Source organism: Anguilla rostrata, chromosome 5 (genome assembly GCF_018555375.3).
Source record: "Anguilla rostrata isolate EN2019 chromosome 5, ASM1855537v3, whole genome shotgun sequence".
Lineage (NCBI taxonomy): Eukaryota > Metazoa > Chordata > Actinopteri > Anguilliformes > Anguillidae > Anguilla > Anguilla rostrata.
The window spans coordinates 4,195,094-4,216,027 of NC_057937.1; the positions used below are offsets into that span (position 1 = coordinate 4,195,094).

A 20,934-nucleotide genomic window follows, 5' to 3' on the forward strand; every position below is an offset into this window, starting at 1 on the left:
TAAGGCGTTACCAAGACGTAGACTATAACAAAAAATTATAACGGGTTTGTATACCGTCTCTACCATATGTTTCTTGTGATGTCAGTTCTATACGATATGGCATGTCATAGTTGAAATGATCGGCGGAGCCTACGCGTTCAGCAACCACTGCAGCCTGTGAGACTGGCATGTGGGTTTGACCCATTTACTGGAATTACCTTCAGTAATACTTTGTTTATCTCTACGTCTCAGGCTAATATAGCCACGGTGCAACATGAACATCTTGCCTGTCACCTCACCTGTAGTCACGTGCTGTAGCCACTGACTACATAGTCGTGGGACTTAAAAAAAAAAACACGACGGGGTTCACAAACATCTGCACGTGTCATATTGCCCATTTGAGCTTTCCTTAAGAGAGAAAACGTTCTACATAATTTCCTAATAATCTGACGTTATATTGAGCCTGTCTGTATAGTGGTGTATTTTGTTTCTTTATTGCAGCTAGTCATCAACAGTGTAAAAGAGTTTAATCTAAACCTATACTTCCCATTAAATCACGATTATGGTGATATAATTTAATATGTAGGATGCCATAATACACATATCACCTGATTGCTCCGCCCGTGAACAATGTGATCACCTTTCAGATTTCAAAGTCGAGAATGACCCGTCCATACGTGCAGTCTATGCGGCTGGAGACGCCCGGAGACACCGTGAGCAGCCTTGGCTACGATTCGCAGCTAAGACTCCGCCTCCCTGTTTCACATCGTCTCCTCTTATTGGCACAGAGCGGTGTGCACTGCTCGGCTCTAAGTCACTGCGACGAGTCCAGTCTGTGCTCTATCGTAGACTAGCCTGCACACTCAGCCGCTTCGCTCTCCTCCCTCAGTTGAAACTGTCTCCCAGAACCCGACCGTCATGACTTCTGCATGAACATCACACAACTAAATGTGGGACGGCCTGCACGAATCTGTTCAACCCTGGAAATTCAGACAATCCTAAATACTGAGCCTCGCAGACAGTGCTCCTGCCTGAACACCGAGCGACTGAGTGGGCGCTACTGGACTACTGCAGTTTGCGACTCGCAAGAAAGCTTTCCACCTGCACAAGGCTTGCATGACCATCACGAAGGTAAGAAGCTGCGAGCCGTGGTTAAATTGATTTGGACTTGGATCAGATTGGACGGTCCTCGCTTCGCGTGCAAGTCCACCGTCTGAATTGGTTCATTGTATGATGATGTTTGTTACGTGGACGGCTTGGCTATCGCTTTGTCATTTCGATATGGTTTGCTCTTGAAGGCTGGGACAGGTAGGCTATTGGGCGCGTGCTATCAAAAAATCTGAATGGCGATATGTATTTTTGTGTCCGTTGTTACGTTCTATTTTTTGTGCAGCAGCTGAATGTTATTTTGCTGTCCTGTCAAATCTGTTAGCCTAATACAAGTAAAACTCCTTATGGGTATCGGACGCCATGCACGTGTATTTGAAGTGCATATGCCAGGAATCGTTTCTCTGAGCAAGGTTCAAAGATCCGTCCGAAACGTCATATTGCCAAGACAAATACCAAGGTTTTCCTTAAACACACACACTAAAGCAGGTAGGTAAGCCACCGTCTCCTTTAGTCTTTGTAGGCAGAAGCATTTTCTTTTTTTTTCTTCTTTTTTTTTCTTTTTTTTTTTGAGTTTAAAAAGTGGCGAATGAAAGCTAAAAGCTCTGGACTGAAGAAAATCAGATACGAATGTCAATTGGCAACAAAGTACAGTAACGCATGTATGTGTTCAAGATGGACATTTAAAATAATTGACCATTTTAGGGAAATGACTTTGATCACAGCCTTTCAGTTGGGATTCCAGAAACCCGCACATCTTCTGGGCTACTCTTGTTTTGAGTGAAACGCAGAAGCTTTTGAGATAATCAGGGTTTATTGTGGATTGGAAGGGAAAACAAACAGGCAAACAGGCGCAGGTGTTTAGATGCAAATATAACCTGTGGCTCAAACATAAATATGGCATTAGCAAAACCCAGTGTGTTAGTGGCATAGATTCATTCCCCACATTCATCGCCAGCGGTTTGGTGGGGGCTCTTGCGCAGGTGAGGGAACGCGCGCGAGCAAGTCGGGCGCGTGGAACCATCGGTGTCATATTCCTTGTGTGTTCGAGTATCGCCTCAGGGCAGATAACTGCGAGCTTTTGCACCACGTAATCCATGCTTCTCTCTCTCTGTACTTCTGTTTGCAAAGCCCCGAACCCCTCCCTACTGTCAGCGATTTGTGATTGTAAAACCATCGCCGAGGTCAGTGAGTGTTCTGCGATCATAAACGCTGTTAACACAAATCGGGTTCTCGTAATCTCCGTGGCGGCAATAAGGAACTTTTACACTAAGACTATTGGCAGTACAGTGATTCACTCCTATTGTTTTATTGCAACTGTATTAGGTCAGCTTGTTGCTTTCATTACTTTCAAATTGCTTAACATGCATAAGAGTCGAACACTCAGCTCTGATTAGTTATTATGAAACAATACTATTGAGTAGCCTATTATTTGAATATTTATTTTCAGCATATTGCACAAGAAGGGAAGAATCAAAGTGAGAAATCACATTTGAGAAATGCAGTAGGATTTACAATGTGTACTAGGTGTCAAGGTCCATAAATGATGCCTTGTCTGATTGGCCAGTCTATGAAGAACAAACAAGCTATCAAACTTCACTTTGCCACTGGGGAGTGTTGAATGTTGACATCAAAAGAATGGACTTGTTATGCTCCAGTTGGGTGATTGATTAAGAGTTAAAAAGAATATCAAATACCATGACCCTTAGATAGGTTAATCTAACGGTGATTAGCTAGACTAAATCAAACATAGTTAGGTTTCACTATACTTTTATATCTCTTTTTAAAATGAATCCCGAGTTCATTTTTATGAGCATTAATGCTAGATTGGCGATGTAGAATGACTTGTGCTTTTGTTCATTTTTATTGTCGTTAATCCTGGATTAACAATTTTTTCCTAAGGACGGCACAACCACACTTAAAGGGTTTGCAGAAAGTGTCCCGATTGGCCAGTGCAGTTGTTCTTGTGCCACACCTTCAGCTCATTAGAGGTAGAATCTACTCACCTGATCCTGTGACTGCATACACAGTCAACTTTCCAGTGTTAAATTCAATCTAATACAGGTCCCTATTAGACTCATATGTACTCTGCCCTACTTGAGCTGTCAGACCAGGGCTCTGTCATTCCTGTAGGATTTGAGAAAACATATTCAGGATCAGCAATATTTCCGGCAGGATTATACACATCATCTTTCGCAAGAATGCTCAAGCTCAGTTGCACATTTACGGACTGTGATCATGCACTGTGGTTGAAAAGGCAGTTGAAGAGCACCGTTGCAAAATGTGCTTGCCACTTTTCGACCAGGTGCTGTGTCAATCTGTGCACCTCTCTGGAGGTGTTTGGGATTAGGAATTATGAAACGTGTCAAGGCTCTCTCTGCTCCGCTGCCTGGTTCGTTAAAGTGGCTCAAGCACCTCAGGGCACCTGGGAGTCATGCCAAGCAGCCCACGATGCACCACTGCCCAGGCAAAGCGACTATCTATGGTGGCAGTCAAGACAGGAGGGTTTCAGTATATATCCCAACGCTGCATCAGCCTTAAAACTGAGGTTACCTTCACAGTCGTTCATCTGATTTAATTTCGGTTCAGCGCACCAAATATGGACCCACAATGCACCACAAATCAGCTGGATGGGGAACGGGGTGCACTGGTCTCAAGCCCAACAATGGAGTCTCACAGGACACAAGTGGCAGTACGAAACACCGTGCCCTTACCTGCACAAAATAAACTGAAGAGGAGCGTTGGCTGACGGGAATCCTCCATCCAGGGGCGCCACCAGGGATTTTGGGCCCCACAAAACAATCTCACATTGGGCCCCAGCATGCCAGACCACACCATCCCTGCACAATTACAGCAAAAAAAAAAAATTTTTTAAGGGTAACTCTGTAACTCTCTCTGATTTTCCTTTATTTGTATAAAGTGGAACAATTACATAAGGAGGCACGGAAGAGAAGTCCAGCTAGTTAAGAGGCAGTTTCGCTGAGAGGCGCCCCTAAATTTGGTGAACCCAAGGGGTGGCAACGTCCCTAGTAGAGTGAGCCCCCACGCCAGCCGGGGATCTGCCTGGACCCTGTTCTAAACCATAGATCTTGCATCTGCAATCTTGTCCCACGCACGGACGAGACACAGCTCCTCACCTTATCTGCAAAACAAACAAAGAGACGTTCAGATTCTAACATCCCTGGTGTTGGAAATACTGCTCCTCCGAGCTCAGACTTGGCTAGACCTCCCCCAGTGATTTAAGAAGGAAAGAGGTTCTCAAACCGAGCTCTTTATCACCAGGACAGTGCCTTAGGATTTAATGCACTATTGAGCAGCAAAGCAACCATAGGGCCTACCCTCCCTAAAACCCCGAATGCGACATGCTCCATGGAGGAAACTGACTGGGGGAAGGGAAGGGATTCACAGTCTTATGCCGACCCTAGCGTTTTCAAAAAGGAAGCCGAGGGAGACTCGCCTTTCAAAATAAAAGTCCTGGCAAAGCAAGTGAGAGAGCCCACGCTACCAGCGCATGCGACGCCGGCGGTGAGCGCTGCGGTAACTCCCGAAAGAGTCGAAGGTGCGACGTGGGCCGTCGGAGGACCCGTACGTGTCCAAAAATCAGTCCGAGGCGCTCCCGCCTCATGTCCCAATTTGAAATGAGAGCGCCTGCCGTCATAGGCGTCACACGGCTGTCTTTCCCCCCGCAGGGCAAGCAGTCCTGCGTCACGGAGGCGCTGGTGATGCAAGGCATCACTCTGTAACTCAGGTGTACCACCCGGCCCGTCCAAACATCTGGCACCCGGCATAAATGTGAGCTAACACGTCTCTCACGTGCGCACATGCAAGTGCATTTTTATTGTGTCGGGTGCATGTTCCGGCGTGATTGCTCATCCCAACAGGCACCTATTCACAAAGGGGTGAAGGTGTGATCTCACCTGGAGGAGGAGAAGGAGTGGAGAAGCTAAGAGAGAGAGAGATGGCTCTCTTTTTTGAAGTTTTTATTTTTTTGGTGTGGTTTTGCTTTTTTGCTTCGTTTGTGGTTAATTCACAGTGGTGAACTTCCTTCTGAAGATCCTGTCCTGTGATACAAAGCAAGAACTCAGAAGCCCTTAGTGCATTGGAAGACACTGTTTAATGCTATTATCATGGGAATTGCAGTTTTATATCCATTAAAACCAAGAAAGGGCCTCATTGTCTTTACACATTTCAGTTTTTTTTTTTGTGGACTTCAATTCCCATCAGCCACTATTTGTAGTACATTAATTATTGCTGCATTCTTAAAATCTTGATATCTGAAACAGAGTGCCATTATAGAGCGTGTTGAAGCTCATAGACCTATATCTAAATGCAAAGAATGGTATCTGCTATGAATGAAAGGTACATTCCGCCATTGAATTAAGCTCTTATAAAATACATCATATCATTGGTGGTCCTACATCTGAGACGTTATTTATGGTTTCCATTATTATTACCCCCTGAAAGCTGTCAGCTGTCACAGTAAGTGGAAAGATGCGCTATAGATGCGTAGACAAACACAGCGCACAGTGCGTAATCCGACTGCAAACACAGGCGCACGCACTGCACACAGGTGCGTTAGAGACTCTGGAGTAGACGGTGAAACATTCACAGAACTACACAAAAAAAAACCGGTAGAAAAACCGGAATCCTTGCCAAAGGCCAAACCAGATGTTTCACAGTCAAAACAGCACACCACCTAATAATCACGAACTCCAAAAAAAAAAACCCAGTTCGGCTAATGGTGTCTTTTTTTCAGAACCTGCCAAACCACTGCTGGGTCACTTCCAGAGTCTGCTATTAGGCCCGTGATGTGTGTGTGATTACAGAGCGGGTCAAAGTCCAGCCCTTTACAGTCCAGATCTGGAAAAGGCTCTCGGCTTTCAGCCTAAATTACACCCCCCCCCAATCCCTTTGAACCCCCAGCCAAAGCTGTCCCTTCCCCAGGGTATTTGCTTTTTGACCTGTACTCACTGGCCAGTGGGAAGCATCTCATAACAAGTTGGGGGGGGGGGGGGGATGGGGGGGGTGCACCATCATTTAATATGAAAGAGATTTAAGTATACCCACCCCCACTTCCCGTGTCTTCTAAAGACAAAATGTGGTTATTTTCAGTCTGTGGCTCAAGGTCACTGCTGATAAGCCGACGAGACGGCCACACCTGCGCCTTCAAATGACATCACCATCGGGGGGGTTGTGAGTGACACGTCCTGCATGTGTGCGTCTGCAAGGCCCGGTTCGTAGGGGCCTAGACCATAGCTAAGCCACAGCATGGCAGGTGAACCCTGGGTTTATCATGTTATCATGAATATTAACCAGAATTGAGTTTCCATTGATTTAAAAAAAAAAGGAACTTGATATGCACCCCTCCCCCCACACTGTAGCTGTGTGTTGGTTCCACCATGAATCATTAAGTTTTATGGGAGAGAGGCATTTAGTAATTTGTGACTAATTTACTCTGCATCATAAATGCAAACTTACTGTATTCAATGCTGTTGGTTGCCAGATTAGTTTCACAGATTAGTACCACAGAGAAAAGTTATCTTACGATGAACGTGATGTCTGATACACATCTGCATTATTTTTTTTATATTCTTGGGCTCTTTAGTAATGAAATATTTTAGGAGCCAACTGAGTTTTTGGCCAAAATGGTTCCATTTTCCGAATATTTGCTTATGTTCTAATGGACTCAGCTTCCTGTTGAGGCGCCTCCGTGTTGCACAACTGATAGATATTTGTGAGGAGTTGTATAACGTAGGTTTAGGGACAGTCATGATGTTGCTTCGGGAGACGCAGTGTCTGATTTGGCTGTTATCCCATCTCGCAAAACACCCTTTATCAGGCTGAGACAAGTCACAGTCTTACAATCCGGGCCTTTCCAGGGTATCTATAATGACAAGATATCTCAACATAATAGTTTACACACACCATACACACACACACACGCAAGCATACACACACACATACACGTATACACAAACGCACACAGAAACACACATGCAAACACCACACACATGCGCACAAACATAGACAGAGACACACAGGCACGCACACACACACACATGCACACACAGAAGGACACACACAGAGACACACAGACACGCACACGTGTGCACTCTCACACAGAAACACATGCGCACACAGACAGACACACACAGAGACACAAAGACACATACACTCTCAAACAGAAACACACACACACATGCACACACACACACATTCACACATAGACGCGTACCCTCACACAGAAACACACACACATGCACACACAGACAGATACACACAGAGACACACAGACACATACACTCTCAAACAGAAACACACACACACGCACACATGCATACACAGACGCACACACACACGCACACACACAGACACACACACACATGCACGCACACACACACACACACACACGCATGCTCACAGTGAGTGGGTGAGATTGTTAGTCAGTGGGAATGTGGGTGTGTCGGACTGCTGGAGGTGTGGGCTGTGACATGCCAATCCATGCCCTGCTGGAGGGGGATTTACTGCTCGTGACTGGGACGGGAACACCTGGCAACCCTCCAGCACCCCCCGACCCCCGACCCCGAGCCCCCAGGACCAGAGCCCTACTGCCCTCTGCACTGAGAGAGAGAGAGGGAGAGAGAGAGGGAGGATAGAGAGAGAGAGAGAGATAGAGATAAAGACGGGAATGGTGTTAAGCTTTTTTTCTTGGCTCAAGTGTTTACATTATTTGCTTCTTAAACTTAAACTTGGATAACTTGTAACATGACAAGTGGACACATGGACTTGCGTAATAGTGGATTTCACACTACTCCTTATATATTAGCTTTGTATTCGCTTTTTTTTATTTTTTTAAATTCACAATTAAAATGTTCCTGACCAAAACTTCCCTCTTTCCCTGTGCCTACATGCAGCTACTGATATTTCTGTACTGTAGCCTTTCAAAACAGGATTTTATTTTTTTGTGAACAATTGTTTTATTTTACAACATATAGAACATGTACAGAGTGCACTTGTTATGAGCAAAACAGGATTTCAGAAAGATACTGCAGGCTGTCTATGTTTTAGACATGTGTGTACATGTGCGCTTGCATGTGTGTGTGTGTGTGTGTGTGTGAGTGCGTGCATGTGTGTGTGTTCGCGCATTCCACCTTTAACACCGGGAGGGGAGGTATGAAATGTGTAATGGGTTGTCAAGACCAGGAGCCTTTGGCAAGTGCAATAAGAATTCCACAGGGAAGTGAATCTCAGAGGGTTATAGCCCTGCAGTTCTCTCAGATGGAAGGGTAGCCGCAGTGTGCATTGAGCTTGCAGGTCTGTGAAACAGCAGGGGGGCTATATTTATATTTTATTTAAATGAAGTATGTATTAAGATTAATAATGATTGATAATCATTTCAGCCAATATTACGGAGAATAATACTGAGTAGTAATATAAAATAATATTCATTTACAACATAGAGTAACGTAGGGATATACAACGATAGTTACAGATTTTTATAGAGTACTATAAAACTATGATATTGAATAATATATCAGGAATATAAAGTTGTATATTTGGAGTATAGATTTAAGGTAAAATGAAAAGCAGCTACTACAATCAGTGCCTCAGTCTGATTGGATGATCCTGCAGGTCAAAGGTCAGCGCCTGTTAGAGGCACGCCCACATTTCTCGCCGGCACTCTCCGGCCGCGCTGACCGGCCTGTTCCCGCCGGCTCTCCTATCCCGGGGGAATCCTCGCGGGACACTTCCCGCTCGCGTTCCGCGCTGTGCCAGACAGGAGCCGACGCTCCGCATCCCTCGGATCGCGTTCCCGTTCGGATCGCGTTCCCGTTCGGATCACGTTCCCGTTCGGAGCTCGTAAAACACGGCAGGCGACTGGCCGTTTGCCGGAGCTGCAGAGCCCATGTAAAAAAAAACCAGCAGACAGCCTTTCACTGTACCGTCTGAACCTCCACATTCCCCACTATATACCGTAAGCAGAAATTAAATACGTCCTCCTGTTGGGGATCCCAGACTGGGGTCCAGTGACACCCCCCCCCACCACGTACACGAAGGCATGTGCAAATGTGCAAAGCATGCTGTATAGCAGGGATAGGGCTGTATCAGAGTAAGTTGGGGATATAGGGATGTGGTAGGAGTAGAACGGTGCATAAAGAGTATAGGGGGTGTAAAGGGTGTAGGGGTATGTTAAGGGTATAGGGTGGTATAAAGGTTATAGGGGTGTATAAAGGGCATTGGGGTGTGTTAAAGGTATAGGGCTGTGTAATGGGTATAGGTGTGCATAAAGGGTGTAGGTTAGTAACCAGAGTGCTCACCAGCCTGTCTCCACCCCTGTGTTCCAGATGTCATGGCGTCCTCAGTACCGCAGCTCCAAGTTTCGGCACGTGTTCGGAAAGCCCGCCACCAAGGAGCACTGCTATGACGGCGTCCCCATCACCAGGAGCGTCCAGGACAACCAGTTCTGCGCCGTCAACCCCTGGTTCATCGCCGTGGTCACCGAGTGCGCTGGAGGCGGAGCCTTCCTCATTCTCTCTCTTAACCATGTAAGACCATCCTCTAGGTACTCCTGTTATACTCTCTCAGCATTAAAGACTATCCTCTAAGTACTCCTGATATACTCTATTCCCCATGTAAGACCATCCTCTAAGTACTCCTGTTATACTCTCTCAGCATTAAAGACCATCCTCTAAGTACTCCTGTTATACTCTCTCAGCATTAAAGACTATCCTCTAAGTAGTCGTGATATACTCTATTCACCATGTAAGACCATCCTCTAAGTACTCCTGGTATACTCTATTCACCATTAAAGATCATCATCTAAGTACGCCTATTATGCTCTGTTGGTCATGTGAGACCATTCTCTAGCAGTACTGTTATACTGGATTTAGTGCTGTGGTTATATCCAATGCCTTGTGCTGCTGATATTGCTGTGTATCGACGGCAGCCGTCACCATTGGCTGTGTCACTGGGCAGAACCTTGACCATGTGAACAATCTCTCCTACATTATAGCCGTATATATATCTAAGCAGAAGGTATAATGTATTTGTCTACAGTTGAGTAATGGCAGGTCTTAAAAATTGCAACAAGCGTACACAGTGGGTCTGCGTTTCGCTGTCAAAATGTGGGAGATTTGCAACCGTACTTCATCCTGTTCCTCCATTAGACATTCTTAGAAAAATTATTTCGCTCTTAAAAATGGAAATTCTATAAATAATGCTGAGTTGTTTTTTTTTTTTAACGGTCGTGATTATGTTTAGTGTGCCGATTAGTGGTATCTCGGTTTGAGCCGCTCGAGCGTCGCATTTCAGACGTGGGGCTGACCGGAGAGATATCTTCACTCGCACGTCAGCACAATTTATGTCTTCTTCATTTTTCTCAGACTGGGGAGGACTGATCAAAAGAATGCCTCTTTTTTTTTTTGTCTCTCTCTCTCTCCTCGTGGCTTCGTGTGTCTGGTCTTGGCCTTGCTGGGGAATTACGTACGTCTGGAGGAATGGAGGGGCCATTTAAGCCTCGGCCTGTCTCAACCCCTCTCCTGGAATGAATGAAGGAGATGAAGGCTGAAAATGACTAAGCCATTGTTCTCTTTCTCACACACACACACACACACACACACGCCCAACGCTCTCCTCTTGTCTAATGAATTTACGACCCGGCTCCTGATCACCTGTAGCTCGGGACCCCTCGGCTGAGGTCGTACTTTGCCCCCCCCCCGCCCCGCCCCGCCCCGCCCCGCCTCCCCCCCCCCGGTTTCAACACCCACCCGAGACTCTCGAGCACGGTCCCCTTCTGGAGTGATGTCATCATCCGCAGTCCAACTCCAGACACACCTTGCCAACATCCCGAATTCCCGCGATGCCAAATGATTACCTCAGTGCTCACAACGTTGTATGAGCACCTGCAGGGTGTGACGTCTGCGCTAACGGTCAACTGCGGAATCATTCGCTGGCACGTGTATCAGAGACTTACGTTTTAACCGTCTAGATAGTGTGATCGCCTAGCAGCAATCTCTGATAATCAGCGTCAGATTTTATGGATCGGTGTCGGACTAATCGGAAGGAATGAGCACTCGGCAAACAGAATTTCACTTTTTTAATTTTTTTATTTTAACTGGCTCCCGTACATTCATCGACCTCGGAGTCCATTAATCCCGCTCAGCTGTGTGCAAATTTCTCGTCGCCGTTGCTCAATAGGGCTCGGTCTGTTATAAGAGCACAAACACACCCCCAGGCGGGCCTGCTCTTGCAGATCTAGTTCTAGGCGAGAGGCTGCTGGTATGCTGCCGTCTCTCTGACATTCTTGTCCCGACTTGTGAAGAGGAGTCAGTCGCGTTTGCTCAAAACCTAACCGACCTGAGTAAGCAGCACTTCTGAGTGTGATCTGTGAATAGCTGTGGCATTAGTGAGATGTGCCTTTAATCTGTTACAAGGTCATTTAGACTGTTTCAGTAGCCTGAGGGTCCATGTACCTGCACCCACATCATTATGACCAGACTTGTCCCCCCAGATCCGCCCCTTTTCCCTTCTATAGCATATATTCTATATTCTATTGGGATAAATAGTCAGAGCCAATCAGATAGATTTAGACTGAGATGTTGTGCATAATTGGGAACTTTTTTTCCTCATGTACTTTCATAGAAAGAGTAGTTGTTGGTTGCCCATTTCAGTGACTCATTAATGTATATCATTAATGAACAGTAATTGTGTGTGTGTATATATATATATATATATATATATATATGCGTTTATGACGTTGTGCTCAGTCTGGACACTCAACAAGGGATGATTCTAGTGTCCAAGACAATGGACAATTGCTTATATTGAGATAGAATACAGGCAGACATTCGTTGACACAGAGAGAACACAGGCTTGCATTGACAGAGGCAACAGTCAGAACGCAGACAGGGGCAGTCCAGTGGTTGTAAGAGTCGTTCATCTTCATAAAACGGGTAGTTCTGTTTTGCCCGGTCAGGTTATGGCCAGAAATGTAAATATGATGTTTAAGAATGACCAAAATACGTGAAATCTGTGGACAGCCGACTGTGGTCCTTCTCATGCTCACTAATTATTCTGTGAAAATTGTGACTAATAGGCTTGTTTGTGAAGTATCCCGGGCAAGTGGTCACAATATCGGGGCCCAGTAGCTTTAAAGTCGCAAACTGGTCGCATTTTCTTGAAGTTCAACACTTGGGCTGTGATTATGGCAAAGCTAAGCTGTTATTCTGGCGGTGGGCTGTGATGTTTAGGCTGGGCAGGTCTGCTAGTTGATGGGTTGTAAGTGAGATAGTAATGCAGCAGCACTGATGTTATGTCCGGTGCCGGAAGGCATATGTGTGCAGGTCCTCTGCTAATTAAAGGTTTGTGTTTCTCACGTCCTCATTAGATGGTAGTAGCAGCAGCCTCTGGATGTTTTTTTTTGCCATTGCTGGTGGTCAGCGCCTGAATATTCCTGGGGGACTTCTGGGCTACACTGGCCCACTGATAAACATTGACCTTGAGCCAAGTGGATCACATTTCTTGGGTAGTTACCAGGGTCCAGACTCATAACCTAAATACAGTGACTCTCAAGAAAATGTACTGTGTTCACTTGTGTCTGATCAAGGGGGGTATATTTGGCTATAAATCCCTGATAATCCCTGTGTCAAATGACCTCTACCTGTACACAAGTGAGGGTGCAGCAGGAACTGTTGGGACCTCTATTCTTAATGCCGTGGCCACTCTATGGTGCTGGGTGCAGCCTGCTCATTAACATGGATGCCTTGGGGATTTCTGCGTGTTTAGCATGATGGGGAGGCGGTGGGGGGGGGGGGGGTTGTGGTTTGGGTTTAAATGGGACATTTACAGCCCTGGTTTCTCCCTCCAGACAGGAAAAGTGGACCCTCACCACCCGCGGGTTTCTGGACACAAAGGAAACGTCCTGGACATCAAATGGAACCCTTTCGATGACCTCTGCATCGCCTCGTGCTCGGAGGACTGCACGGTAGGCTTTGGCGATGCTGAGAAACAGGGGGGCGCGTTCTCCAGGGGTTAGCACGACGCTAATATTAAGGCTCTACTGTACTTTGATGAACTGTGCATTGGGATTGGAAAGACACATCTTTATAATAGACAAAAGGCCAGGTTGTGGTGATTGTTGACATATGAAGAGAACTGCAGAACTGTAAGCATTTTTCATAGTGCAATTACGTAAGATTTACGTAACTTACGTAAGTAGGAGTTATTTGTAGTGACGCTGGAATGTGCCCCAGGTGAAAATTTGGGACATTCCGAAGCACGGGCTGCTGAGGAACCTGACCGTACCCGTGAAGGAGCTGCAGGGTCACTCCAGAAGGGTGGGGCTCATCGAGTGGCACCCCACCGCAAACAACGTCCTGTTCAGCACGGGCTACGACTACAAGGTACTGCGCAGCTGGGACTGCCACATACACACATGCGTGTGCGCACACACAGACGTGAACACATATACACACATATATGCAAGCTGTGTACATAACCGTGTAAGGGGTCTGATGTTGATCATATAGCTGGTTCTATTCCTTTCCAGGTGATGGTTTGGAATCTGGACTGTCCGGATCAGGTGATCAAGAACCCCATGAAGACCATCAGCTTCCACACGGACGTGGTCCTCTCCATGTCCTTCAACACCGACGGCAGCCTCATGGCCACTTCCTGCAAGGACAGGAAGATCCGTGTCATCGACCCCCGCGCTGGGACCCTCCTGCAGGTACGCGAGCGTAGGTTTAGGCCTACCACAGGCCACACCCATTCAGTCCCAGTTACCTCTTTAACACTTTTAAGGTGTGAGGTCACAAATATGTGATTGGAGTGTTCTTAACTGAACATTCTAATGGTGATGTAACAATCGCCACTGGCAACTGAAGGCAATGGAGTTATAGAATATCGACTTGGAATTTTGAAGGGGGGAAAAAAAAACCTTTCCAAAAAACCTACTCTTCAAAGTGCTAAATTGCCCCCCAAAGTTTTACTGAGTCTCCCTATAAAGCGGTATATCAAAAAAAAAAAAACTTTTATTTATATAGCGCATTTCACAGACAATTGCCACAATACGCTTCACAGACAAAACCCCCACAGGAGCAAGCGTAAGGCAAACACTGGCAAGGAAAAACTCCCTGAGTTTACCTACTACCAAGTTCCAATGATAAACAGCTCTCCATGAATGCATGTGAATACTCATGTACTCTATCCTCTGGGAGAGAAGTGTTTATTCAAAGCTTTAACTAGATTTATAGAAAGCTGAATGTGTCATAGTACGAGTAGTTTTTTAACAAGGCTTGGCTGGATTTTTTTTTGTTTCAAATCAGATATTTTATTTGTGTTCCACAAAATCATGTGAATAAGTGCTTCTACATTTATTAGTATGATGTTTCACAACCAGGGATGACTCTTGAAGTAACAGAAATTATGTATAAGTAGTTGACTTTGTAAGAGATTCACGGGCCTCCTCCACACTCTTGATTCAACATTTGAGAGGAAAGTGAGAGGTCACGCCAGTGGAGACATTTACACTGACGGAGACACGAAAAGCTATGTGGTCACATGATCACCTCCACTCCACACTACATATACAAAACTCACACCTTCACAAAGGCAGTTTGAGACCACTCTGAAGATCCGGAATCTAGCGCAGTGAATCACGCGATATATCCATGTACACTCTACAACGGCTGAAAACAGGTTTAAATGGTTACAGCCAATACCATAGTCTTCATTTCCCTTTTATGTAATTATTATTATTATTGTTGTTGTTATTATTATTATCGCTAAAGAAACACTTTGTGTTATGATGATGATATCATTAAATAATATGATTATCATTGAATTATTATTATATATATATATTGTATATAGCATTAATTATATTAAAATGTGATGATCATCTCATCCAGGAGAATTATCTTTTCTCAGGATTTCATCATTCAGTAAACACACAAGTGAACGGTCACGCCTTAAAGCCTTTATGTAAGTGAGTCAGGCCTAATTTTCATATACCGTCAGTAACTCGTGAACTTCCCCGCTGCTGAACTATGCCCACTCAAACACTGGTGTGACCATCGACCACATAAGCTCATCTGGTCTTCACCCATTACCGAACCCCTCATCTTGCAATGAACCAAATTAAACTCATAAATCATAAAAACTAGATAAATCCAGCTTGTCCTTAGTTCATTTTCTCTGTACCTGGTTTTGATTGCAGGAGGGTAAAAGCAAGTCGCAGAAGGTGAACAAAGTGTTGTTCCTTGGAAATCTGAAGATGATCTTCTCAACAGGAAATTCAACGTGGAACAACAGGCACGTTGCCCTGTGGGATCAGGTAAAGCCTGTGCCTGAGGAAACACTGTCCTCTAGTGTTGCAGTGCCGACGTTGTATTTTATCCACTAAACCCAATGGCAGGAATATGTATATGTGCACATATGCTGTTGTTGTTGGGGTTACTTAATGTTACTTTGTGTGTGTGTGTGAGAGAGAGAGTATGCAAGTGTGTAATGCTACTGGTTTTCTCTCCTGGTGTAGGACGATCTCTCGAGGCCTTTGGTAGAAGAGGACCTGGACGGTTCCTCAGGAGTTGTGTTTCCCTTCTATGACCCCGACACCCACATGCTCTATCTTGCTGGAAAGGTGCTAAGAAAATGCTAAAAAAAAGTTGCATAAATTGCAATAATATGATCTGCTAAATGGCACTAATGTAACGTAAAAGTAAAATATATCCTTTGTGTCCCCGCTCCAGGGAGAGGGTTATATCCGATACTATGAGTTGAATTCAGAGAAGCCTTACATGCAGTACCTGAACGACTACCGCTCTCACCTACCTCAGAAGGGGCTGGGTAAGCACATTGTTTGATACCTCTGCCATTTCCTGCAAAAGCACTCCACGCTGCACTGAAACGGGCGTCCGGTGCCGATGAAATGAAGTGTGCCTGCAAGTGTGGCAAAAATTTGAGTTTCAGGCAGGCAGTGTTTCATTAATTTAATTACAGATGCCGTGTATAATACGTTTACTAACAGGATCAGTGTGTGATAAGAGTAACAACTGGATCAGTGTATAATCGGTGTAATAGCAAGATCAGTGTATAATAAATGTAATGAGAGGATCAGGGTATAAGTGTGATAACAGCAAGATCAGTGTATAATCAGTGTAATAATAGTAGCGCCCCCTGCCCCCCCCCCCCATACAGGTGTTATGCCAAAGAGAGCTCTGGAGGTCAGATCCTGCGAGGTGTTCAGATTCTATAAGCTGGTGACGACGAAGAGCGTGATCGAGCCGCTGTCCATGATCGTCCCCCGGAGGGTAAGACTGATGTGGGACGGAGAGAGACTGTCGGAAAAATGCACAGTGGAGCCATGACTACAGCACATAAAGACTACAGGGCAGTCTACATCATACGCTTGCACATATGAAACTGCTTTATTTTACTCACCAAACGCATTAGTGTACTCACTAACAGACTAAATGCATTAGTGTACTGATTAGCATGCTTAATGCTTTGGTGTGCTCACCGACATACTTAATACATTAGTGTACTCACTGATAGACTACATACATTAGTCTACTAGCTAACAGGCGTAAGGCAACAGTCTGCTTACTAAACGACTTAATGCATTACTGTACTCACTACCAGACTTCATGCATATACAGTGCAGAGTATAAACATGGCTGACATTTTCAAGATGGCTGAACTTGTTCGTACACATCCAGTGAAATGTTTCATCGCAGTCCTTCAGGACCCTGTTGTTGTAAGCGTGTGCGGACCGCAGTAATCCGTCTCAGACTTCTCAGTCCCGTGTTTTTTGTGTCCACCGCGCAGTCGGAGTCGTACCAGGACGACATCTATCCCATGACCGCGGGGAACCGGCCGGCTCTGAGTGCGGCCGAGTGGCTCAGCGGACAGGATAAAGGTCAGAATCACCCAGAAATGCAAGGACACAGTGTCATTGATGCAAAGCATTGCCCTAATGCGAATAGCTCCCCCTTGTGGAGAATCTTCAATCTTTAGTTTTTGTAGCTAGCCAGGTCAATGGGGTGTTTCGCATCTAAAAACGCATACTTGCTGATTATTCTACAGGGCTGGTCTGAAACTCACAGCCAGTCTTCCAGGCAATGTACACACACACACACCACACACACACTGGTCGTAATAGCTTTTATGGGCTATTTTAACTACGCATTTTGTCTGTCTGTATACAGAAAAAGATATATCAAAGCATGGCATGCACTTGATGCTTTGACTCATATGTATATCATATGCGTATATTAATTATCCAGAGGAGGCTACATTAATATTCTCACAGGACACTGTATTGACACGCTCACAGGAAACAGTCAACACTGTCCGTTTAAAACGCATATAGGAGTCTGCTTAACACACTTGACACACACCACAGTCTGTATAAACACACGCACACAGAATACAGGAAATGGTATTGGCACACTCAAAGGGGACTCGCTGTAATGACACTGAGGCTCGGTCCGTTCCAGGGCCCGTCCTGATATCACTGAAACCGGGATGGAAGCCAGAGGAAGTGTACTCGGACCTCACCCCCGGAAAACCCCAAAACAACAACTCCCTGGAGTCCAAATACGCCCAGATTCGCTCTGGCCTGCCCCAGCAGCCCGTGATCGAAGACCGCCTGCAGGCCAAAGAGGGCAAGGAGTCCAACGCCTTCAACGACATGTCCAACGGCCGCGACCCCTTGCCGTGTTCGCCCCCGAAAACTGAGAATGAGGTACAAACAGGACCTTCTCTGCACAGTACAACCTGCTGTGTGTTGCTCCTGGGATAAGGCTGGAGTCGATAGAAACTAAATTTTGTGTATCTCGTTACATTTTTAATTGCGTTACCGAAACAACAGGAGTGTTTTTTTTTTTTTAATTAACTGTGTAATTTAGGACTAACCAGAGGACTAACACTCCATTGCTCCCCCCTGACTTTACTAAAATATTTTATCAGTTTATGATTACAGGAAGCTAGGAATCTAGCTGAATCTAGCTGACTGAATCAATGTTGTCTCCTCAGATTTTGAGAATGAATCGATGTTGTCTCAGATTGTGAGAATGAATCCATGTTGTCTCAGCTTTTGAGAATGAATCGATGTTGTCCCTCCAGCTCTTGCAGACGTTTTACCGGCAGCAGGAGGAGATCTGTTCCCTGCGGGAGGCTCTGGCCCAGAGAGATGTGCGGATAACACAGCTCGAGCTGGAGATCATGAACCTCCGCAACACCTCCACCTAAACCCCGTCCCACCTCCACCCAAAATCCCCCGGCACAACTGCACCTAAACCATTACCCCTCCCTCTCCCTCTCCCCAAGCATCTGATGTGTAACAATTTACTATGTGATTTTTTTTTTTTTTATGGACTTTGGTTTAGGTTTTCCCACATTGTTTTTATGCTTCTGAGCTATGCAAGTCTTAATTTTTTTTTATAATGCCCCTTTATTGACTATTTGTAGGTGCCTGTCTTTAACGTGTTTAACACAGAGATCTCATGAATAGAGAAATGGGCACACGCGATTGAACAAAGCAAAACTTATTTGTTAGATTCTGTTAGAAATTTCTAAGGAATTTTAAGGAAAGGGCTGATCTTTTGAACTATGCCTGAATGGATGATGGATGTATTTATACTATAGTGAACGTGAATGATGGATGTCATTTATACTGAGTGGGACAGTCCAGCTCTTATCTGCGGGTTGCAGAACCTTTTTTAAAAAATTGCAGTTATTTATTTTTGTTTTGCTTTTATATTTGGAGGAAAAGCCAAACTTGTCATTGTGAATAATCACTGCCTTGAGAACACATAAGACATGATACTGGGATTAATATGCTGACTATTCAGCTGTTTACAAACCAGAACTGCAGCATACTGCTCAACACACACACACACACACACATACCAGCAGCATCCTTTACACACAGACACACACACACTACCTTTAAAAGGCACTGTGGTTTGGGTATGTAGGGAATGTATTGCACGGGGAATAAGGACGTTCTATTTAGTTGTATCTATTTTAGTTATATTATACTTTGGCTGTTCTTGTTTTTTTTCCCCCATTTAGGGTGAAGTTGACTACACGTCAGTGTTGAGGTAAAACTCCTGGCCCTTTTAGCTTTAGCTGGTTGAGGAGTGCCACTACTGAATAGATTAAGAGTTTCACGTTCAGAGGATAATTCGGTGTCACGTAGATCACTTTGCGTGGTTCCTGGTGGTGTGCCGAAGACTTAAATTCACTCACGTCGTCTCAGGTTCGTTGGGAAAGGGGTCGAGCATTCCTCCGGAACACCGGTCACTGCAGGGGAGGCCTGTGTCTGTTTCACATCAGCAGTTGTAAATGGTCAGCGCTATATTTTTAATGAATTAAGAGCTGAATTTGAGGAGCTGTTGCTATGTACAAATATGACGTACAGGGAATTCAATAAATATTTTCCTATCTCTTATGTGTGCTTGCATTCTGGAGGGGAAAAAAAATAAACATTTTTTGGGGATTACAGGGAGTTTCCTCCCCATAAAAAGATTTTTTACTATTTTTGAAAGGTTTTCTCTGTGGGACTGTCTGAGTGAACCCACTGCTCACTGTTAAGAAAACATTGCCCACAGTGTTACTCCACCACAAGCCTGCACCACTGACACAATGCAGGATGGATCCAGGGGTTTCATGACATTTGTGGCAAATTCTGACCCTACCGCCCTACCTTGTCGCAGCAGAAATCGAGATTCGTCAAACCAGGCAACATCTTTCCCACTTTTCAGTCATCCAGTTTTGGTGATTACCTGCTCACTGTATCCTCAACCTCCTGTTCTTAGCTAACAGGAGGGGAACCCGGCGTGGTCTTCTGCTGCTGTAGCCCCTCTGCTTCAAGGTTTGACGCTTTGTGCATTTGGAGAACACTGCACACCACTGTTGTAAACAGCTGTTATTAGAGCATTTGTGGCCTTTCTGTTAGCTTGAACGAGTCTGCCCAATCTCATCTGGCATCTCTAATTAACAAGGTGTTTTTTTTCCCCACAGAACTGCCACTCACTGGATGTTTTTTTGTTTAATCATACCGTTCTCTGTAATCTGTAGAGGTTTTAGTGCATGGAAATTCCAGTGGGTAGCCCTTTCAGAGATGCTGGAACCACCATGTCTGGTACCAATAATCATACCAGAAGTTGCTTAAACCACACGTTTTGCCCATTCTCATGTTTGGTCAACTAAACCTCTTCATGTCTACATGCTTTATACACTGAGTTTCAGCCATGATTGGGTGGAGGAGCAGGGTATCTGCATTAACAAGCAGGGGTACCTAATAAAGTGGCCACTGAGTGCAAGTTATCATAATATCCTTGTCAAGATACACTGGCACAGTATCTTCAGTCTAGGTTTCCAGTTTATCAAAAAAAATAAAACATAGAAATGCATACACATAAAAACCCTATGTAATTAAAATGAGCTGAAAGTAGTTCTATTAAAGGGCGTTTCCAGGCAACCTTCTCCTGGTGATCCCTTGTATCCTTTTCCAGACAGACAAAAACCTGAGGACCAAAACACCACAGCATGAACGGGGCCCAGTTTGTATCCATGGCGACATCGCCGGCTTCCTGGAGAACCTCTGAAACTTCCGCAATGATTGGTCGCAAGGCACGGTTAGCCAATCAGAGCTAACAACAGGAAGTGGGGACAGCGGAGGAAGTTTTTTGCGGTTTCGTGCATCTCAGTTGCAGCAGAAACAGACGCCAGATTTAGCCGAGCTCAGAAAGTCTTCACCCGCTGGCAGTTTCAGTCCCGCGCAGACAGAAAGTACCGTGCTCCACCCATAAATTTTATCTTACAGTTTCCCCTGCAAAT

At 45.1% G+C, this 20,934-nt stretch overlaps 1 protein-coding gene across 1 annotated transcript; it reads left to right on the top strand.

The window, feature by feature from the left end:
- Window positions 1-737: 737 nt before the first annotated feature.
- Window positions 738-19,543, top strand: LOC135254469 (coronin-2A-like). The gene is made up of 12 exons (XM_064334643.1): window positions 738-1,110; window positions 9,432-9,632; window positions 12,953-13,069; window positions 13,338-13,487; window positions 13,634-13,813; window positions 15,305-15,421; window positions 15,623-15,727; window positions 15,837-15,933; window positions 16,285-16,397; window positions 16,915-17,005; window positions 17,586-17,833; window positions 18,214-19,543. The coding sequence occupies exons 1-12, from the start codon at window positions 1,096-1,098 to the stop codon at window positions 18,337-18,339; spliced, it is 1,560 nt and encodes a 519-aa protein (XP_064190713.1). The 5' UTR covers window positions 738-1,095; the 3' UTR covers window positions 18,340-19,543.
- Window positions 19,544-20,934: the final 1,391 nt, after the last annotated feature.